The 20,807-nt window shown below is 39.2% G+C and overlaps 1 protein-coding gene across 7 annotated transcripts in view; it reads right to left on the bottom strand.

The window, feature by feature from the left end:
• The window catches only part of p4ha1a (prolyl 4-hydroxylase, alpha polypeptide I a), a 102,682-nt gene that overhangs the window by 44,430 nt on the left and 37,445 nt on the right, over window positions 1–20,807 (bottom strand). For all 7 annotated transcript variants that reach the window (XM_063070552.1, XM_063070553.1, XM_063070554.1 and 4 more), the window contains 4 exons: window positions 15,288–15,403; window positions 13,853–13,949; window positions 13,529–13,680; window positions 4,158–4,295 (listed from right to left, as the gene is read on the bottom strand). In XM_063070552.1, the coding sequence (XP_062926622.1) occupies window positions 4,158–4,295; window positions 13,529–13,680; window positions 13,853–13,949; window positions 15,288–15,375 (475 nt within the window). In that variant the 5' untranslated portion in view covers window positions 15,376–15,403. The remainder of the gene's footprint in view (window positions 1–4,157; window positions 4,296–13,528; window positions 13,681–13,852; window positions 13,950–15,287; window positions 15,404–20,807) is intronic.

The following is a 20,807-nucleotide window of genomic DNA, read 5'->3' as shown; positions in this document are numbered from 1 at the left end:
GATTTCTTTTGGTTTTCCTTTCTTCCCCCAATTCCTTTAATACAAATACTTTGGTTTGCTAGCTAAATTCATTCAGATTTCCATGACAAAGCTTAGGATTTCCTTTCTGTAAGGTCAGGATGCTGAAACTACAGTTTTTCTCTCTGCAGGTATTGATGCTCCACTGTTAGGTGAACTCTAGTGCCTATTTCATCAGTTACTTGTATATTTTTTTATTTCCATTTGCTAATATCTGAATGTATTTCCCCATGATTTTCAGTTATTTTTATCCTTAATCATTTGAAAAACTATGCTAGCACACAAAAAATTTATGGCCTTATCCATCTCTCCATCACTAATCCTGTGATACTACGAAGAAAGCCTTTGGGTTATTTGATTATGTCCATCAAATAAAATCACTTACTTCTCTTGCTACTACCATGTGGAACAAAAATCCAGCCCATCTATGAACAACTGAATTATCAATACTGCTCTTTAGAATCAGTCTAAATGTGTCAACTCCAATCAGGAAACTTTGAAACAACAAACTAATGACAGAGTTTTAAAAACTCCAGAAAAGGTTAACCATAGTTTCAGAGTAATTAACGAATCAGGATGCTTGAAAATAGCACTCTTCAATGTTTTATGTCACCTTCTAGATCAATACACAACAAATGAACTGGAATTTCTGACTAGTTATTTGCCAGCTGGTTATGTTGGAGCTGCAGCTCCATGGAACGTCAAATTCACTTCATTCCTTCAAACCCAAGAGTGGCCAAGAGTCAGGCCAAACAGAAGATTCTACATTGAGCTGGTCTCATTAGCAATCATGTAAGGTCACATGATCAGCTCTCTTGTGCTGATAATGCTGTCATTGAAACATACTCAATGGCTTTTCAGCTTCACACATAATCTATTAGCTGATTTCAGGTGTGTCATTTTGTTTAATAATTATCCAAATTCTTCTGCTACATTGCAGTGGGTCAGGAGAACGCACAAGGACGACATTTATGAAGCAGTGTGTAAAATGGTTTCCACTTCCTACCCCTTGGTACTTCCATTACCTCAAAGGGAGGCAGACATGAGGCAGAAATAAAATTGAAAGGAAGGTTCCTTTTAATTTTGCAAATATCTTAACCAAAAATATTGCCTCTAATTTGAAAGAGATCTTCAATGAAAGGTGGTTAGCACAATATTTAAATATTTATATCACCAGCAGTTAAACACCAAGTATCCAAGTATGCAAAAGTTTCTCTTCATCATTTAAAAAAATCTCTGCCTGAAAAAGATTAGGATAGTTAAGTCACTGGAGCCAGATGAGATATATTCCAGGTTGCTACGAGAAGCAAGGGTAAATGCTGGGACGTTGATAATGATAATTGTATCTTCTCTAGCCACAGGATCAGAGGGTGTCAAATGTTGTTCTGTTGTTCAAAAAAGGTAATCCTGGGAATTATAGACTAGTGAGCCTAATAATAGTGGAGGAAAAACTAATGGAGAGGGCTCTCAAAAGCTTGTCATGGATAGTCAGCATCACTTTGTGAAGGGCAGGTCATACCCCACAAATCCAAAAGTTTTTTTTGAGTAGTGACAAAACAGATTGATGAAGGTAGAACGATACATGTGGTAATGGATTTTAGTAAGGTGTTTGATAAGGTTGCCCACAATAGGCTTGTCCAGAAGGTCATGAAGCATAGGATGCATGGAGACTTGGCTGCATAGATTCTGAATTGGCCTGCCCACAGAAGGACGAACAGTAGTAGAAGAAGCATACTCTGCTTGGACATCCATGACTAGTGGTGTTCTGTAGGGACCTCCCTGGGACTCATAGCCTTTGTGATTTTTATAAATGACTTGGAAGAGGAAGCGGAGGAGTTGGTTAGTAAGTTTGCAGATAACATGAAGGTTGGAGAAGTAGTGGAGAGTGTAGAAGGTTGCTGTAGGTAACAACAGAATATGGAAAGGGCAGGGAAGCAGCAGGAGAAGTGTGAGGTGATACACTTTGGAAGGTATTTGAACTTGTAGAGTACAAGATCGATGGCAGGATTCTTCGCAGTGTGGAGAAACAGAGGGATCTTGGAGTCCATGTCCATATCCCTCAAAGAAGCTGCACAGATTGATTACCAGAGGACGTCTTTTTAAGGTGAATGGAGGAATGTTTATGAAGAAAGGAGGAATGTTTAAGGAAAATGTCAGAGATGGAGTTTTTCTTTTTAAAATAACAGAGAATGGAAGTGGATGGAATGTACTGCCTGGAGTGGTGGTGGTGGTGCCTGACACAATATGAGCATATAAAAAAAACTTTTAGGTAGGCACATGAATTTTTTTTTAAAAAATGGAAGTTGGCTGTATAAGAGGGAAGGGTTAGATTGATCATCAAGTATGTTTCGATAGGTTATCAGAACATCGTGGGCTGAAGTGACTGTACTGTTAACAACAGGAATTCTGCAGATGCTGGAAATTCAAGCAACACACATCGAGGTTGCTGGTGAACGCAGCAGGCCAGGCAGCATCTCTAGGAAGAGGTACAGTCGACGTTTCAGGCCGAGACCCTTCGGTTAGTCCTGACGAAGGGTCTCGGTCTGAAACGTCGACTGTACCTCTTCCTAGAGATGCTGCCTGGTCTGCTGCGTTCACCAGCAACTTCGGTGTGTGTTGACTGTACTGTTATACTGTTCTATGTACTGTCTATTTTATTTAATACTTTATTTCTCTCAGTGGAGTGAAACCCATGAAACATCAAACAGAAGGAAGAGGTTCTGTGTTGTGAGATGAAATTGATGTCCAATTGTAGAAAGAATATCTGCTTAGGTATTTTGTTACCCAAGTAAATTCGACCATATTACTGCGAAATAAAATTGACCATCTATGTCAGATTGATTTTCTAAAAACCAGCACTCCCAGAAAAGTGGACAGTCCTTGAAATTATCTACTTTTATGTATTAGATTTCATTTATTAAACATGTTTTCCATCCTTGCCCTCTTTGGTTTTCCAGTTAGATGGGGAAAAATGGCAATATTCAGGAAGGTATGAGTGGGCAGAAAGGCACTGTGCTCTCCCAATTACATTCTGACTTGGCAATTGTTATAAGAGATGTACTTAATAAAATACTCCAATAGTTAAATAGAAGACAATTGTTTCATGCTTATTTGGGAGTAAGCAATGTGAGTAACTGGGCAACACAGCTGCATAGTTTAATTGCCTGAAGTGCAGTAATTAGAGTTATTATAGCAAAAACAACCATAATATTGACACAGCAATGTGAGATGTTAATACAGCTTTCCTGACAGCTAAAACATACAGAAAGCACTACAGTAAATTGTTGATACAGGAAGAATTTTCTTTAGAGTTATCCTACCTTGATCACAATACGTCATTAAATGAACCTTGAATGATTTATGTAATTGCTTAATTTTGATGTCCCAATTGACTTATTTTGAAAGAGATATCAGGAGCATAGAGAGGGTGCTGTAGAGTTTTATGGATGATATTTGGTTTTAAGGTCAGATTTTTTTTAAAACTGGCTCTCTTCTTTAGGACTGAGAAGACATAATATCACTAACAGAAAATTCGAAGTAAGAGTAGCTAACCACTGGGATCTTAAATTAAATCAGGACACAATTTATTTCAGTTGGCTGATGCAGCATTAACAATCAAGGTAAAATTCCAAAAATTCATCATGCTTGAAGACATTTAAAATTTGATTTAAAAAAAAAATGAGTTTCCCATCCAAAAAGCATCTACCACAACAAGCCGTCAATAAAGAGGCACAGACTATGGCTAGGAGATAACAGTTTCCAGCAATGCGGCAAGAGGTTCTCCCTCCTAGCAAGTGGATTGGCATCCTTCCAAGGTTGACAATTCAACTTCTGGTAAGGAAACTCACCGATCTAATTCCTTACCAATTAACTAGCAGCAATATCTTATGTTTTGCAATTAAACACCATTCATTAGGCAATCAGAATATCTACAATTACTTAAGTATAGTTGTTTTGCAGATATTAATTCGACAGTATTTTAATCTGACCTAATTCACTCACCTTCACACACAGAATCAAACAACATAGATGCTCCCTGCTATAACTCTTAGCAAATAAAGCAAAAGCACTTTGATCCTATTGTTCCCCAAGTTAGTGCCACTATCAATTTACTGTACAAAATGCTTTGCAGCACATACCAGGCAAGTTGCCTTGAGAAATGGTGTCTGCGTCTAGATTGTATGTGTCTTGGAGACGTATGAGGGCCTTGGCTGCTCCAGTCTGGTCTTCATCATTCGGGAAGTACTGTCTCTGAATAGTGAGGTTAGAAATGAATCCTGCAAAGATATCAGAATCAGTGCAATCAAATGCAAAGTTAAAGATCATGTTCAAACTTTTCAAAAGATGAAGTACAAATGTTTGTAGCTTCAACAACAAATGCTGTGCTTCAGTGAAGTGAAGCAGGATAGCTGTCCAACCATGCAGGGAATAAGCTTACTTGTTAAGACTTTCCACATTCCTTCATCCTCCAGTTCTAGTTTACACCAGCTGCTTTTCCAGCCATGAAAAAATATTCTCTGTTGAGAACTTCCTTCACTTGACTGAGTTTACATGCAGCTGAGGTGCAAATTCCCTAATTCTTTATTTCACTCTTTAAACTTCCCTTCTCTTCTCTAGTAATCCACATCAGGTTTGTGAATCCTCACAATGGACCACCTTCTTAGCTCCAGTGCCTTCTATTCTTGGATACTCTCGCTGGTGAGGCAGCCTGGGGTTGTCAACTCTCTATGTGGCACAAGGTCTATAAAAGGTGCTGCTCATCGTCTTCCACACGCCTGTTTGACCCAACAAAATCAATAGCCTTAATCAGCAGAGGGCTTCAAAAAGCTTTACCTTCTACAAACGTACCATTGTAGGAAACATTTCATACTTACATCATGGTTTTCACACGTGTCTGTGAGATGACAGATTTCTACATCTATTTCAAGTTATATGCCAATAAAGGTTACTAAAACAATTTAATGCATTGGTCTAGGGACTTTCCTTGGAGGCTGCAAAAGAACTGTATGAAAACGTTTCAGTTTTACATGGAACCTCTGTGTAGAATGGTTTATAATTCATATTTCCTATCCTATGATGATAAAGAATATGAGGAGTTAAATAAAACTAAAGATGTTGGAAATACTCAAATCAGGCAAAATTTGTGGAGGAAGGAACAGTAGCTACAATTTCAAATTGATGACTTTTCATCAGATTGGAGAAAAGTTAGAAATTAGACATTTTCAGTTGTAGAAATGGGAGCATAGACAGTACAAATGCATTGTCAGTGATAGGGTGAACATCACGGGGCTGAATGACAGGAGGGTTAGTGAGTATGGGTATTTGATCCTCCACAATATTCCATGTGGGAATTTAAACTTGAGGTGGCAGTGTTTTTTTTAAAATGAGGTTGAGCTGCGAGCTCAACATCAACCCGGCACGGATGGAGAGCGCGCTCGGGAGCGGTCTATCACTGGATCGAACTCGGGAACCTCCGTTCTCAAGCCCGACGTTGATCTCACTGCACCACCAGCCGACCTAGTGGGGCTGAAAGATGGTGGTGAAAGCTAATTAAATGGAGGTGTAAAGCAAAGAAATCAATGAAAATAGGAAGGAACGGGGAAAAGTATACTAGTAGATAAAATCCTGCAGATGCCAGAAATTTGAGATAAAACAAAAAAAAGGTAGAATTAGTCAGTAAGTCAAGAACCACCTGTAGAGAGAAAATGGCTTTCTAGTCCAAGTACTTCCAGTTTTCTGTTTTATTTCAAATTTCCAAACTCAGCAGAGTTTGGCATCTTTTAATTCTAGCCTTTCTTTTCCCTTCCTCTTTGCTGTCATTACTTCTTTGTTCACATTAATTACCTTCTATAGACAGATCAGTGAAGATTAACTTACATTCACCACAAACTCTCAGCATCTGCAACTTTCCCTGGGCATTAGCATCTTCACAGATATTTCCTTTGCACTCTCTGCAACTTAAGGCTTGGTGATTTCTAACTTCTCAGCTCCGATGAGAGCTCATCAATCTGAAATTGTACTGCTACTTCAGAGTCAAAATGCTTGTAACCTTTACTATCGGCTATTACTTTTAATGTGTCATTTTTAACAGCATTTGGTGCATTTTGGTTACTATATACTACAAGAAATAAGACTGTAATTACTATTATTAATTTGAGAAAAATGAAACATTTTTTGACTACATTAGAGGATTCATCCAATTTCCACATAGGGCTGAATGGTTCACAATTTTAATTCTTTAGCTAATGTCATGCCAGCTCATTGTGGATGCAAGAACCTTACAGACTAAGATATAAATCAAAATTAAACCACATCAGATTTAGACATATTCATCTGAAATTAATCATGCTTACATTCACAGAAGGCAGTAATCCTTAGATAGGAAAGGTTGGAAAATAATGCTAACTATATCTAGCAGCCTAGATTGATCAACGCCTGCCAATCTAAATTTCTTTTTTTTTTAAAATGACATCACTTTCAAAGCACAAAAATACAAAAACCAAAAATGAGTGCTCAGATACATTCGATTAACAAATCAGAGCAAGATGGTCAAACGTTAAGTTTTCTTTTGTAAAGCATACTATGCCTTCATGCTAGACTCTCTATCCAGTTTACAGTATGAACTGGCCTGCCAGCTTTTGCTGTGTAAACCTCTTCATCTGCCAAATTAAGTAGTTTATTGAGAAGTCCAAGATAGTAAAAAAAAAAATTGTTGGCTACTGCACAGCTGGTTTGGATTGCTCTGTCCACATTTAGAGACTCCTAGTTTTAGGAGTAACTACTTCAATATGAAATCCAGGAATTTAACTGGAAATTTTTCACTGGATGAAGAATTTTCACAGATGCGAACTTGAAGAGGGAACTGATGGCATACCACAGCCAGAAACACAAATGAGATGCAAGTTCCTTAAAGGTTTTTCTTTTGCAGTTTTTTAAGGATGAATGCTTTTTACAGAACCCAGACACGACTTAATTCAGGCAAATAGCAATCCTTCAAACATAATCATAGAACAGTAGAGTACATTAAAGGCTCTTTAGTCATTATGTTGTACCAGCCTATATATAAACCTGCTCCATGATCAATCTAACCCTTCCCTCCTGACACAACTGATAACCTAACATTTTTCTTACATCCATGTGCCTATCTATGTGTCCCTATTGTATCAGCTTCTACCACCACCCCCAGCATGTGTTCCAGGCAACCACCACTGTGTAAAAAAAACCTACCTTTGCCATTTTCCCTAAACTTCCCTCCACTCACCTAAATGGATGTCCTCTGCCACTGACCACTGTTGTCCACCCTATGCCTCTCAATCTTATACATTTCTATCAAGTTGTCTTTCGTTCTTCTTTGCTCCAAACAGAAAAGTCCTAGCTTGCTCAACCTTTCATTAAGGACTTCCCCTATCCCAACCACCCCAAGGTACATTTTCCCCTTTATGCCTGAGTGGTCCTACCCTCACTCTAGTCATTCTCCTGTTCTTCATTTACATGTAGAAGCCATTGGGATTTTCCTTAATCCTCTTCACCAAGAACATCTCATGTCCACTTCCAGCTCTTCTAAATCCCATCTTAAGCTCCTTCCTGGCTAACTTGCAGTTCTCAACAGGCCTTATTTTTCCTAAGCCTTAAGTATGCTTCCTTCTTCCTTTTGACTAGATGTTCCACCTCTTATAGTTCCTTCACCTCACCAATCTATCCCTGTCTCAGTGGAACAAACTTATCCAGAACCCAATGAGAGTACTCCCTAAATAAGCTCCACATTTTTGCTGTGCATTTCCCTGAGAACATCTGTTCCCAATTTATACTCCCAAGTTCCTCCCTAATACCATCGCAGACATCCCACCCTGCAAAAACTCATTTCAGGGAGGTAGCACCATCAATTTGCGGGAGACTCCCAGAACTTCTGGGAGAGGTGGGATGTCTGCAATAGAGTAGCTCCTTAGCAGTTAACCAGCTAGTTTAAATATCGTTAGCTATGCTAATAAACGAATGACACCTGTTAAACTCACCTCAACATGTCTTTTACAGTCTTAACTCACCATGCGCAATAGAAAATTCACTGTTGCAAATAGTGCAGCGAGCAACACTGTCATTATTTTGACCCCTATTAGGCAGGGGTCCACTTTAGTGTAGTTTGGGTGACATACGTTTTATATTTTCTTTTTCTGGAACACTCTGCCATGGCATGCTCTCTTTCTCTCTCATAATCGCTCTCACGCTCTCTCTTGCTTTCTCTTGCTCGCTTGCTCTCAAAAAAATTGATTTCCGTGATATTGTATATAAATTGCGGGCATCAGGGAGCTGCTATTAATATGCGGGAGACTCCCGGAACTTCCGGGAGAGGTGGGATGTCTGCCATCGTGTTCAGCCCACTCCAATGAAATAAGTTTCTCACATTGTCTAATCATCTCCCTGTAAATGGTTATACTAAAGATCAGGGAGTTGTGGTCACCACCTGTGAAATGTTCTTTGCCTAGTACTAAAATCATGATAAATAACTAAAATGAAACCCAGGATTCATTCCAGTCAGGAAATACTGATAGAATTTGGAGCTATTCATCACAAAATAAACCTTAAATAGCTTGGATAGTTTTGTTTGTAAGTACTTCTGAGCATTAAGCTTTTATCAATGAACTTTGCACTTATAAAGAAAACAAATCCATTGATGGGCAAGTCAGCTACAATGATCACATGGCTACAGGAATTGCTGGCAAGTAAACAGCAATACATCAATCAAGAGCATGCATCCCCCCCAACCAAAGTAACAAGCTACTTCTTTTTAAATCAAATAAAAATCTTCAAAGGAAACAGAAGGCAAACATCTGGCAATGAATGATGCTGGATGCAACAGTGTTAGAGTCACAATGCAAGCTGCAACTGTTGGGAATCTTTCAATTATCAATGCCAGCGCCTCATGATGAGGGATCAAACATTTCCACAAAAAACAAAAACAAAGAATATAATTGAATCAATCAGAAAGAAGTCTCCTCAGAATTCAGACCATTTTCAAAATGTTATTTACAAATGCCAAGAAATGTCCTGAAAACAAAATACAGGGAGTGAGGAAGGAAGCTAAGAAGCAGGACCTCAAGCGTGTTGCCTGTGCCATGCGACAGTGAGGAAAGGAACAGAATGAGGTGGCAGATAAATGAGTGGCCTATGAATTGGAGCAGAGGTCAGGGATTCAGATTTCTGGATAATCTGGACTTCTGGCACAGATGTGACCTGTATAAAAGGGCCGGGTTGCACTTGAATCCGAGGGGGACCAATACTCTTGCCAGCAATTTACTAGAGCTGTTGGGAGTGGTTTAAATATGGCAGGGGGATGGGAATCAGCACGATAGAGCTGAGGATGAGCCAGCAGGTTTACAAATAGATGATGGGTGTAACAGTAAGGACAAACCGATGATTGGGTACAAATGGAGACAGAGCAAATTGTACCACAAAGGCAAAATTCAAAAGGACGAAGAATGCAGGATTAAAGGTGCTGTATTTAAATGCATGTCGTATTTGGAATATGGTAGATGAACTCATAGCGCAATTAGAGATTAGTTGGTATGACATTGTGGACATCATTGAATCATGGCAGAAAGAAGGCAGAATAGTCAGGAGCTTAACATGAAAGGATATACTTTGTATCAAAAGGACCTGCAGGAAGGCATAGGCAGTGGTGTTTCTCTGTTGGTAAGAGATGGAATTACATCTCTAGAAAGAGGTGACATAGGGTCAGAGAATACTGAATTTTTGAGGGTGAAGTTAAGAAGCTGCAAGGGTTAAAAACAAAAATAATACCTTATGGAAATCATATATATGCCTCCAAATAGTAGCCAAGATGTGGGATTGTGATTGCAAAGGGAGCTGGAAGAGGCACGTAATAAGGGTAATGTCACAATTGCAATGGGGACTTCAACATGCAAGGGAATTGGGAAAATCAGGTTGGTCTCAGATTGCAAGAGAGGGAATTTGTTGAATGCCTACAAGATGGCTTTTTAGAGCAGCTTGTGCTTGAGCCTATTCAGGGAAAGGTTATCTTAAGATCGGATGTTGTGCAATAATCCAGATCTTATTAGAGAACTTAATGTAAGGGAACCCTTAGGAGGCTGTGATCATATGATGGAATTCACACTGCAACTTGAGAGGGAGAAGCACATGATATGTATCTATATCACAATTAAAATAAAGGGAATTACAGAGGCATGACAGAGGAGCTTTCCCAGGTGGATTTGAGGAGGATACTGGTGGGGTGATGGCACAGCACAGATGGCTGAACTTTTTGGGAATAGTTCACAAAACAGAGGATAGATATTTCTGACAGAAAAAGTTATTCTCAAATGACAGGGATTGGCAACCATGGCTGATAAGGGAAGTTAAGGACTGCATAAAAGCCAATGAAAGGGCATACAAGGTAGCAAAAGTGAGTGGGAAGTTGGGAGATTGGGAAGCTTTTAAAATCCAAGAAAAGGTAACTAAAAAAGCTATAGGAAGGGAAAAGATGAAATATGAGGGCAAACTAGACAATATATAGCAGAATACTAAAAGTATTTGCAGTTATATAAAGAGTAAAAGGGAAGTGAGAGTTGATATTGGACCACTGGAAAATAATGCTGATGAGGTGGTAATGGGAGACAAAGAAATGGCAAATGAACTTAATCAGTACTTTGCATCAGTCTTCATTGTGGAAGACACTAGCAGTGTGCCAGCGGTCCGTGAGTGTCAGGGAGCAGGAGTGAGTGTCGTTACTATTTCAAAGGAAAAAGTGCTAGTCAAACTCGAAGGTCTGAAGGTGAGTAAGTCACCTGGACCATGTGGACTACATCCCAGAGTTTTGAGAGAGGTTGCTGAAGAGATAATGGATGTATTGGTCATGACCTTTCAAGAATCACTTGATTTTGGCATGGTCCCAGAGGACTGGAAGATTGCAAATGTCACTTTGGAGGAAGGCAAAAGAAAGGAAATTATAGGAACAACACCTTATATTCCGTCTGGGTAGCCTCCAACCTGATGGCATGAATATTAACTTCTCTAACTTCCGTTAATGCCCCACCTCCCCTTCGTACCCCATCTGTTATTTATTTATTATTAATTTTTTTCTCTCTCTCCTTCTTCTCCCTCTGTTCCTTTCAATATACTCCTTGCCCATCCTCTGGGCATCCCCCCTCCCCCTTTCTTTCTCCCTAGGCCTCCCGTCCCATGATCCTCTCAAATCCCTTTTGCCAATCAACTTTCCAGCTCTTAGCTCCATCCCTCCCCCTCCTGTCTTCTCCTATCATTTCGGATCTCCCCCTCCCCCCCCCCAACTTTCAAATCTCTACCTCTTCTTTCAGTTAGACCTGACAAAGGGTCTCGGCCTGAAACATCGATTGTACCTCTTCCTATAGATGCTGCCTGGCCCGCTGCGTTCACCAGCATTTTTTATGTGTGTTGCTTGAAATTCCAGTATCTGCAGATTTCCTTGTGTTTGTGAAATTATAGGCCAGTTAGCCTAACCTCAGTGGTTGGGAAAGCATTGCAGTCCATTATGAAGGACGAGGTTTTGGGGTACTTGGAGACTGATGATAAAATAAGTCAAAGTCAATATAGTTTCTGTAGAGGGAAATCTTGCCTGACGAATCTGTTAGAGTTCTTTGAGGAAGTAACAAGCAGGGTGGACAAAAGAGAGGCAGTGGATGTCATTTACTTGGATTTTCAGAAAGCACTTGATAAGGTTCCACACAAGGCTGCATAACAAGATAAAATGCTATGGCATTACAGGAAAGATACTGGCATGGATAGAGGAATGGCTGACAGGTAGGAGGCAGCGAGTGAGAATAAAGTGGGGCTTTTCTGGTTGGCTGCCAGTGACTAGTGGTGTTCATCAAGAATCAGCATTGGGACCGCTACTTTTCATATTGGTTGTCAATGATTTAGATAACAGAATTGATGGCGTTGTGGGAAAGTTTGCGGATGATATGAAGATAGGTGGAGGGGTAGGTAGTGCCAAGGAAGCAATGCGATTGCAGCAGGACTTAAGATAAATTGGCAGTATGGGCAAAAAACTGGCAGATGGAATACAATGTACGATAACACATTCTTGGTAAAAGGAACAACAGTGCAGACTATTATCTAAGTAGGTAAAAGGTTCAAACATCAGAGGAGTAAAGGGACTTCAGAGTCCTTGTGTAAGACTTGCAGAAGATTAATTTACAGGTTTAGTCCATGGTAAAGACGACAAATGCAATGTTGGCATACACTTCAGGGGGAATAGAATACAAAAGCAAGGAGATAATGCTGAGGCTTTATAAGACACTAGTCAGGCCGCATTTGGAGTATTGTCAACAGCTTTAGGCCCCATATCTCAGAAAGGATGTGTTGCCATTGGAGAGTCCAGAGGAGGTTCACAAGGATGATTCCGGGAATGAAGGGGTGAGCAGATGAAGAGCGTCTGGCAGCTTTGGGCCTGTATCACTGAAATTTAGAAGAATGGGGGGGAGGGGGGAATCTAATTGAAACCTACCAAATGTTGAAAGGCCGGATAGGGTGGATGTGGAGAGGATGTTTCCAATGGTGGGAGTATCCAAAATTAGAGGACACAGATCCAAAATTGAGGGGCAACTTTTTAGAACGGAGGTAAGGAGGGATTATTTTAGCCACAGAGTGGTGAATCTGTGGAATACTCTGCGACAGACTGCGGTGGAGGCCAAGTCCATGGGTATATTAAAGGCTGATAGTTTCCTGACTGGTCAGGAAATCACAGGGTATGATGAGAAGGCAGGTGTATAGGGGTTGAGTGGATCCAGGATCCACCATGATAGAATGATGGAGCAGACTCGATGAGCTGAATGGCCTAATTCTGCTCCTACATCTTATAGAAAGGAGAGAAAATGTTGCTTAGAAAAAAAATTAAACGAATATTTTACCCCAAGACAATAGAAATGTTGCTTTTGTCATGTTTATAAATCCTGCTTGATAACTAGATATTGGCATCATGTTTCCCTAACCCGAATGTCTGGAACCAAACGTCCCAATCTCAAAGTCAGAATTCACCCATTTAGGACCAAAATGATATCGCTTCACCTAAAGGGTAGTGAATCTTTGGAATTCCCACCCAATAAAGCTGTGGAGGTTCATTTGCCAATTATATTAAAATTTGAGATCAGAAGGTTTTAGGTTATTAATGGAAAAAGAAATTCGGGGTTATTGCAGAAATGTGATACTTGAAGAGATCAGCCATTATATTAATGAATGACAAAACAGACAGGTGTGGCCAATTTCTCTCATTCTCTTTCGCAGTTTTCCACTCATCAAATATATAACAAAGACAAACAGTAAGTCATTCCTATGAAAGCACTCAGGCTGCAAGGATTAGGCAAAGTCTAAACAGGTTGCAGTGCTACCAAAGAGGTTGGATTGTTTTGATACCATGAATGAGTTGGGGGGGGGGGGAACAGAAGGCAAAGGAGCAACGAGTTAGAGGAAGAGTAAGATGGCTTTGCCAATTAGCGTGCCTAGATGCTGAATAGCCACTAACCATCTGACATATCCTTAAGTACCAGATTTTCCAGCTCTACCCACTCCGAGTTCAATCGTTTCATCAATTTAAAGGCATTCACTGGATGACCAAGGAATCCTTCTGGATCTTTTGTGGCTGTCTCAGTGAGTTGGTCCAGTTTTTCTGCCCACCTGGTGGGGTGGAGAAACATTAGGAAGAAATTACCTCTGTGATCAGACAACGGTTTTTCCTGGTATTATTAATTAACTAAAATTAACTGCAAATATTTAATGTACAAATTATTAACCACACAAAATGGGATTTAAAAATGAAAATTCTAAATATTCCAAACAATTTGCCTACCGTTTGATTTCACCTAGTTTGCTCTCCTCAGCTTTGATGTAATCTTTCAAGGAAGTCACCAGATCTTTCTCTGTGTATAGGAGATCTGTCATCTGGCCTGCTCATGATAAACAAAACAGACTGTGTAAGACTTTCAAGGAGCTGGGGAAAATTATTTTGGAAAACAGTTGTTAAAGTAGTGAAATGTGGACATTTCAATTTCTCCAAGACTACATTTCTTCTCAGGCTAGAGAACTGTATATGAGTGCATTACCTAATTGCCTGATGACACATTGATGCTCCCATTTACAAATCAGTTGGTATCAAATAAAATTCCTTTCCAATTTTCATAATTACTTCCCCCGCCCCTCCCCACACACCATCCCAATAAGTAATGTCATGTTGTAACTGCCCACAACCATTCAATGTTTTGGAACTATAAGCTATCCATAGGGAAGCCAAGTAAAATACTGCATTCAAAAGAATACAGGGATTGCAAGATAACACAGTTACTTCCTCCCCTCCTCTTTACCTTTCTCCTATCGTCCACTCCCCTCTCCTATCAGATTGCTTTCTTTCGAGCCCTTTACCTTTCCTACCCACCTGGCTTCACCTATCGCCTTCCAACTATCTGTCTTCCCCTCTCCCGACTTTTCTATTCTGGCTTCTTCCCCCTTCCTTTCCAGACCTGAAGAAGTGGCTTGGCTTGAGACATCGACTGTTTATTCACTTCCATGGATACCGCCTGACCTGCTGAGTTCCTCTGGTATTTTGTGTGTTCCCCTCATCTAAGTTTCAACAATCCTGTTCGTTGCTTGATGCAATGACAGTAGTTGTTGTTTGCTATTTAAAGTGATCATTGCTGAGTATCGACATAGTAGTAGTATTGCTGAGTTTAAAGCAATCTACAAAAGACCCAAGCATTGTGTAATGAAAATTTCACTAAAAGACCAAAAATATGCTGGAAAAACTCAGTAAGTCAGACAGCAACTGTAGAATCAGAAATGTCAGTATTTCAGACTTTTTCTGTTGTTGTTGTTTCAGATTTCCAACATTTGTAGTATTTTCCCTATTTCCGTTAATGGTGCAATCTGCCCTATTAAATTGAAAGGTTCAGTCTTTGCATAACTTGTACAATATATCCAAAAAATTCTGGTAGTTACAAAAAAAATGTACCTGGACAGTCAGCATGAAAGATTCTTTTACATTTACCACAAAAAAGCAAATGCTGCGAACACCCAACAGATCAGGTTGAGTTGAACAAACAGGGTTAACTGCCTGATTTGCTGAGTATTTTCTGTTTGTGCCTGAGGTTTTACTTTCTTCTACAAATAATGAGAAATAAAGAACCATCTGTGTGAACTTTAATATTTGATCCTCAGCACCTGTCCAAGCTTCAGCATACTAATTGATAAATAACATCTTTAAAGAACAAGTACTACAAAAAAGTGCTTACCAATTGATGTGAAGAAATCAGTATGTGCCTGGGTGATGGAGATCAGGATGCCTAGTCCTACGACACACCAAACCTTCACGCACATCATGATGGCTTTAGTGACTCAATGCTCAATCCTACAACAGGAATGGAGGAAAAACGATTATTTCATTGAAAAAAAAGAATCAATAATGAAAGCCAGCTGTACCTGGCAGAAGAGAATATTGGTTCTATTGATTGAATATTTACAAAAACTTCAGTGATCCCAGAATTCTTTATCCAATTGCACTGCAGAGGTACTTCACCTGAAGGACTATAGTGATTAAAGAAAGAATTTCAAGGGCAATTAAGGGCAGTCAGTAAATGCTTCGTGTTCCAGTGTTCTAGATTATGTAACTGAATACATAATCTTTATCATGACATCACTGATAAGCTGTGAAATTACTTATTTTGATGAGTACAGGTTATTGAATCTTACAATGATAAAGCTCTCTACTTAAGAGCTCTCATTTAATCAGTTCCCAACTCTTCAAATATCGGTAAATCTTCACCTTCAAGTATGCATATAAATGACTTTTGAAAGCTCTATTGAATCTTTTGTAACCTATCCTTTCAAGCAAACCAGATCATAGCAACTTGATCCATGAATTATAGTTTTCCTCAACTCAACCCTTTTCTTTCTATAATTACAGACACGGATTTTAAAAAATACAGAACTGTTTCTCAAAATGAGACACAAGATGTTGGTTTCATTCATTAAAAAAATGAAGGCCACTGAAAATGAAATGTTTCTCTCTCCATAGATGCTGCCTGACCTATGGAGTTTGCTCTGGATGTTCTGTTTTTATTGGAGTTTAATTAACGCTGTTTGCAACCAGGTTTACTTCAATAACTCTGCAGTTTTACCACATCCAGTCATGAAGGGTGATAGGCAATTAAAGGTATATTATGGCTTAGGGGTCCAAATATCATGTCTCAGGTTTCCCAATTAGGAGGGATTTTGAGTTGGAGAGAGAATATAAAGGAGTTCAAAAAGGATGCAATTGGATTCGATTCAATTCAATCCGAGTGAAACAAAGAAAGGCTCATGAGCACTGGATATAGTAAAGGCTAATTGGCCAACTGCATACTTGCATTCCAAAATTAGTTGTGTGTCTGGACAAGTTGTACTAATACAAGTAGCTACCTAACACTGTGGAAAATTGCCCAGATATATCTTGTTCAAAAAAAAAAGGCCAACTATCGGCCCCATCAATCTACTTTCAACCTTTGGAAAATTGGAGGAAGTTGCGAATGGACAGTGCTATCAACTGACATTTCCAACGTAAGATTCAGAAGTGGTGATGTGGTCTGAGGGTTGCTCAGTGTTGGATTCCAGCCACTCAGCAAATCAAGCAGTCCATGCCTGCATACAATGAGGACTAATCCACATTCACACGGGAGCTGAAAGTGACAAATAACATTTCTGCCACTATAGCACTTTCCCTCCAAAATATACAATGTCCAACTGCAAACGTATTGTTGGTATACTTGTCAGATAGTGACACTACCACTGTAATGCATTCTTTTTAATAACGCTCATACACAGCTTCAAGCCTTGATAGCCAAGCCCAAAAATAAATGCAGGTGATACCAATATGCAACTATTTTTTTAAAAAAAGGATGGCACTAAACTAACCCTGCCAGTGTTTTGCACAACACAAAATGCACACAATTCAAAGTAACGTTTTCAGACCAAAAACCACACATTTCTATTTTGCTGAAAAATACCAAAGAGTATTAACATAATTTTGTGTAAACTGGTTATTCACATTATTGCTACTTTTTGGATCATGCTAGGTCCATAATTGATGCCCACTTGGAGGCATTAGTAATGATCTTTCAAGAATCAGCAAATTCTGGAATGGTTCCAGAGGACTGGAAAATTGCAAATGTCACTTCACTCTTTAAGAAGGGAAGAAGACCGAAGAAAGGAAATCATAGGCCAATTGGCCTGACTTGTTGGAGTCCATTAAGGATGAAGTTTCAGGGTTCTTGAGGCACATGATGAAATAGGCCAAAGTCAACATGGTTTCCTTAAGGGGAAATCTTGCCTGACAAATTTGTTGGAATTATTTGAGGAAACAGGCAGAATAGACAAAGGAGAGTCAGTGGATGTTGTTTACTTGGATTTTCAGAAGGCTTTGGACAAGGTGCCACACGCAGGGCTACTTAGCAAGATAAGATCCCATGGTATTACAGGAAAAATACTAGCATGGTTAGAAGATTGGCTGAAGGCAAAGAGATGGAATAAAGGAGGCATATCCTGGTTGACTACCAGTGAGAAGTGGTGTTCTGCAGCGGTCTGTATCGGAACTACTTCTTTTCATGCTATATGTCAATAATTTGGATGATGGAATTGATGGATTAATGACCAAGGTTAAAGATGATACAAAGCCAGGTGGAGGGGCAGGTAGTGTTGAGGAAGCAGCGAGTCTGCAGAAAGACCTAGACAGATTGGGAGAATGGGAAAAGTGGAAGATGGAATACAGTGCAGGGAAGTGCATGGTCTTGCACTCTGGTAGAAGGATTAAAGGTGTAGACTATTTCCTCAACAGGGAGAAAATTCAAAATTCAGAGGAGCAAAGGAACTTAGGAGTCCTTGAGCAGATTGCAGGTTTAGTTGGTGGCAAGGATGGCAAATTCAATGTCACCATTCATATCAAAAGGTTACAAAAGCAAGAATGCAATGCTCAGGCTTTACAAGGCACAGGTTAGACCACCCTTGGAGTATTGAGAGCAGTTTTGGGCCCCTTATCTAAGAAAAAACGAGCTGGCATTGGAAAAGATCCCGAGAATGATTCTAAGAATGAAAGGGTTAATGTATGAGGAGTGTTTGACGGCTCTGGGCCTGTACTCACTGGAGTTTAGAAGAATGAGGGGGGGAATCTAATTGAAACTTATTGAATATTGAAAGGCCTAGACAGAGTGGATGAGCATAGGATGTTTCCTATAGCGGGTGAGTCTCGGACCAGTGGACACAGCCTCAGAATACAGGGATGTCCATTTAGAACAGAGATGAGAAGGAACTTCTTTTGACAGAAGACGGTGAATCTGTGGAATTCATGGCAATGGACAGCTGTGGAGGCCAAGTCAATGAGTTAAAGCACAGGTTGATAGGTACTTGGTTAGTCATGGCATAAAAGGTCATAGGAAGAAGGCAGAAGAATAGGGTTTTCTGAGGGATAATAAATAAGCCAAAATGGAATGGCAGAGCAGACTCCATGGGCCGAGTGGCTTAATTCTGCTCCCATATCTTTTGGTCTTATGATGGGTTACATTTTTCTTAGTAATTCATCACAATCTTTAAAATTTTAAGATTATAATTATTCCTGAAATTATTTATTTTAAGCACAAATAGCTTTAACTATTTACCTTATAATCATATTTGAAATTCCAGATATATCTTCTCCCACTCATGTGGCAAGTATATGCTTAAATCTTACTTAAAGTTTACATTTCAATCCTAGTCCAATCTTAATCATACATTGTATAGATCTACTTTTTTTCCCCTCAGTCAGAACGTAACTGGTCACTGATGAATTTTAGAAAATTATACCCTGATAAGGCAACACGTGGATGAGTATTTTTCATTTGGGAAGTTAACCTCTGATTGGCAGCTTGTAAGTGTCTGGTTCCTCACTGAGGGGAGCTGAACGAGGAGGCTACCAAAATCCACATGAAATGACTGCACCTTACATACTTTTCATGTATAGGTATGATATTTGGAGCTGTGACCAAAATAGTGAACCCTTGAAAAAAGAATTATGATGTTTACTTATTTCGTATTTTGCGTTTTTTTAAGTTATTTTAGTCTCACATGAATTCCATACCAGTTAATTTTTATTCTATATGTCAAATATTTTGAGAGTGATGGGACTTCCATAAGGACAAATATACATTGCCCGAACTGTCTAATACAGGGGAACACAGTAATTAGTTTTTCATTCAGTTAATGCTTTTGTGTGAGAAGCCAACCTTCTGTTTTTGCATGAGGAGTACGTAAAAGCAACTAATTTTATAAATGAAAACAGAAATGGTCTCTGCACCACCAGACTGCGAGAAATGGTGCTGACAGTTTTCTTCTCTCCTTGACCTCATGATCTCATTCATAGAAATAAAACTGTAATTATCTTGGCTCCTCTCAGGTAACAATATACCAGTAACACCCTCTCAAAACTAGCACTTCTCAATTCTGAAAAACTGAATAGCACTGCATTGCGTAACAGAAGGCTATCGTTAATACAGAAATCATGCTTGGCATTCTTTGCTGGTCTCTATTTTAATGATATTCAATACTAATTTATTCAGTTTTTGTTATTAATTAATACATTGAAGAGCAATTTACATTTCTTTTTAGTTAATGTGTGTAGGAGGAGGGGTGTTAGGGACAAAGTAGGCTACAAAGTATGTAGTTTGGTTATAGTGAGATTACATAAATCATCCCATCTATTTTGCTCCTCCTTAATCACTCAAATCTCACCTCAAATTCAAATACAATACAAATGGAAGTGTTTGGTTACCAGTAATCTCGTAATAACTGAGATGTGGTTTTACAAAATGGTTTTGTAATACAATATTAGGGTAGAGGTGCACACTAAAGTGAATGCAGGAGCATCAAAAAATTTGGACCACTAGTCCAAAGAATGAAATTTACATCCCTCCACAACCTTTGGGGAATAGTTTCAATGGTATTCAAGAACCAAGAACCCATAGCTGTTTAAAGGGAAACTGGAAATCTAAAGCTAAGGAATTATATGAAGCTACAAATGAAGGGTAAAACAGTGGATTAGCTCTTTTTTTTCAGGACTTGGCATCATTAATAAGATCAAAATATATTCACCATTCCTGAGTGCCCTTACTACATATGTGGGTCTGCGGTCAGGTACATACTAGGAAAAAAAAAGGCAAATTCCCTCATGAGGAAATCAGTGGACCAGACTGCTTCCGTAAGGGTAGCAATGGATTGAAAGACATTTTGTACTGTGAAATTCTCTGGCTTCATGACTCTCTCGTATCCAAATTCCACAGAAGACTGTTAGTGCTCAATGCACTGACCTATCCAGGAATCCTTGACTGATGATTAAAAAAAAGTTCACAAATCAAAATTGAGGTCAATACTGGTACTTATACCAATGGTATACCAAGAAAGCATTTTTAACATTCAATCTTCAGAAGGAGATGTAATCTAAACTTTCATGAGGTAATCATGTGGGCCAATTATTTTCACTAAATAAACTTCAATGGAGAATTCACTTCTTGCCATTTACTTACAGCATTTAAGGCCCACAGACAACAGAACCAACCCCATCCGCCGACCTATGAAATGGGGCCTAATAAGTTGGCAAGAACAATCAAGTGGAATGCACTTGGATTCATTCTGGCACAAAAATGGTAATGTAAGATGTGAAAAGGAAACAGCCTGAATTTTATTTAAACAGTGAATGTTTGGGTAATTCTATCTTCATACTAAAGTTTAACTACTGAGCTTGAAGCGAAGTA

The sequence above is a fragment of the Mobula hypostoma genome, chromosome 18 (assembly GCF_963921235.1).
Source record: "Mobula hypostoma chromosome 18, sMobHyp1.1, whole genome shotgun sequence".
In the NCBI taxonomy this organism is placed as follows: domain Eukaryota; kingdom Metazoa; phylum Chordata; class Chondrichthyes; order Myliobatiformes; family Myliobatidae; genus Mobula; species Mobula hypostoma.
Note: the sequence above shows the minus strand (reverse complement) of the source record. Positions and strands in the feature narration are given on the sequence as shown.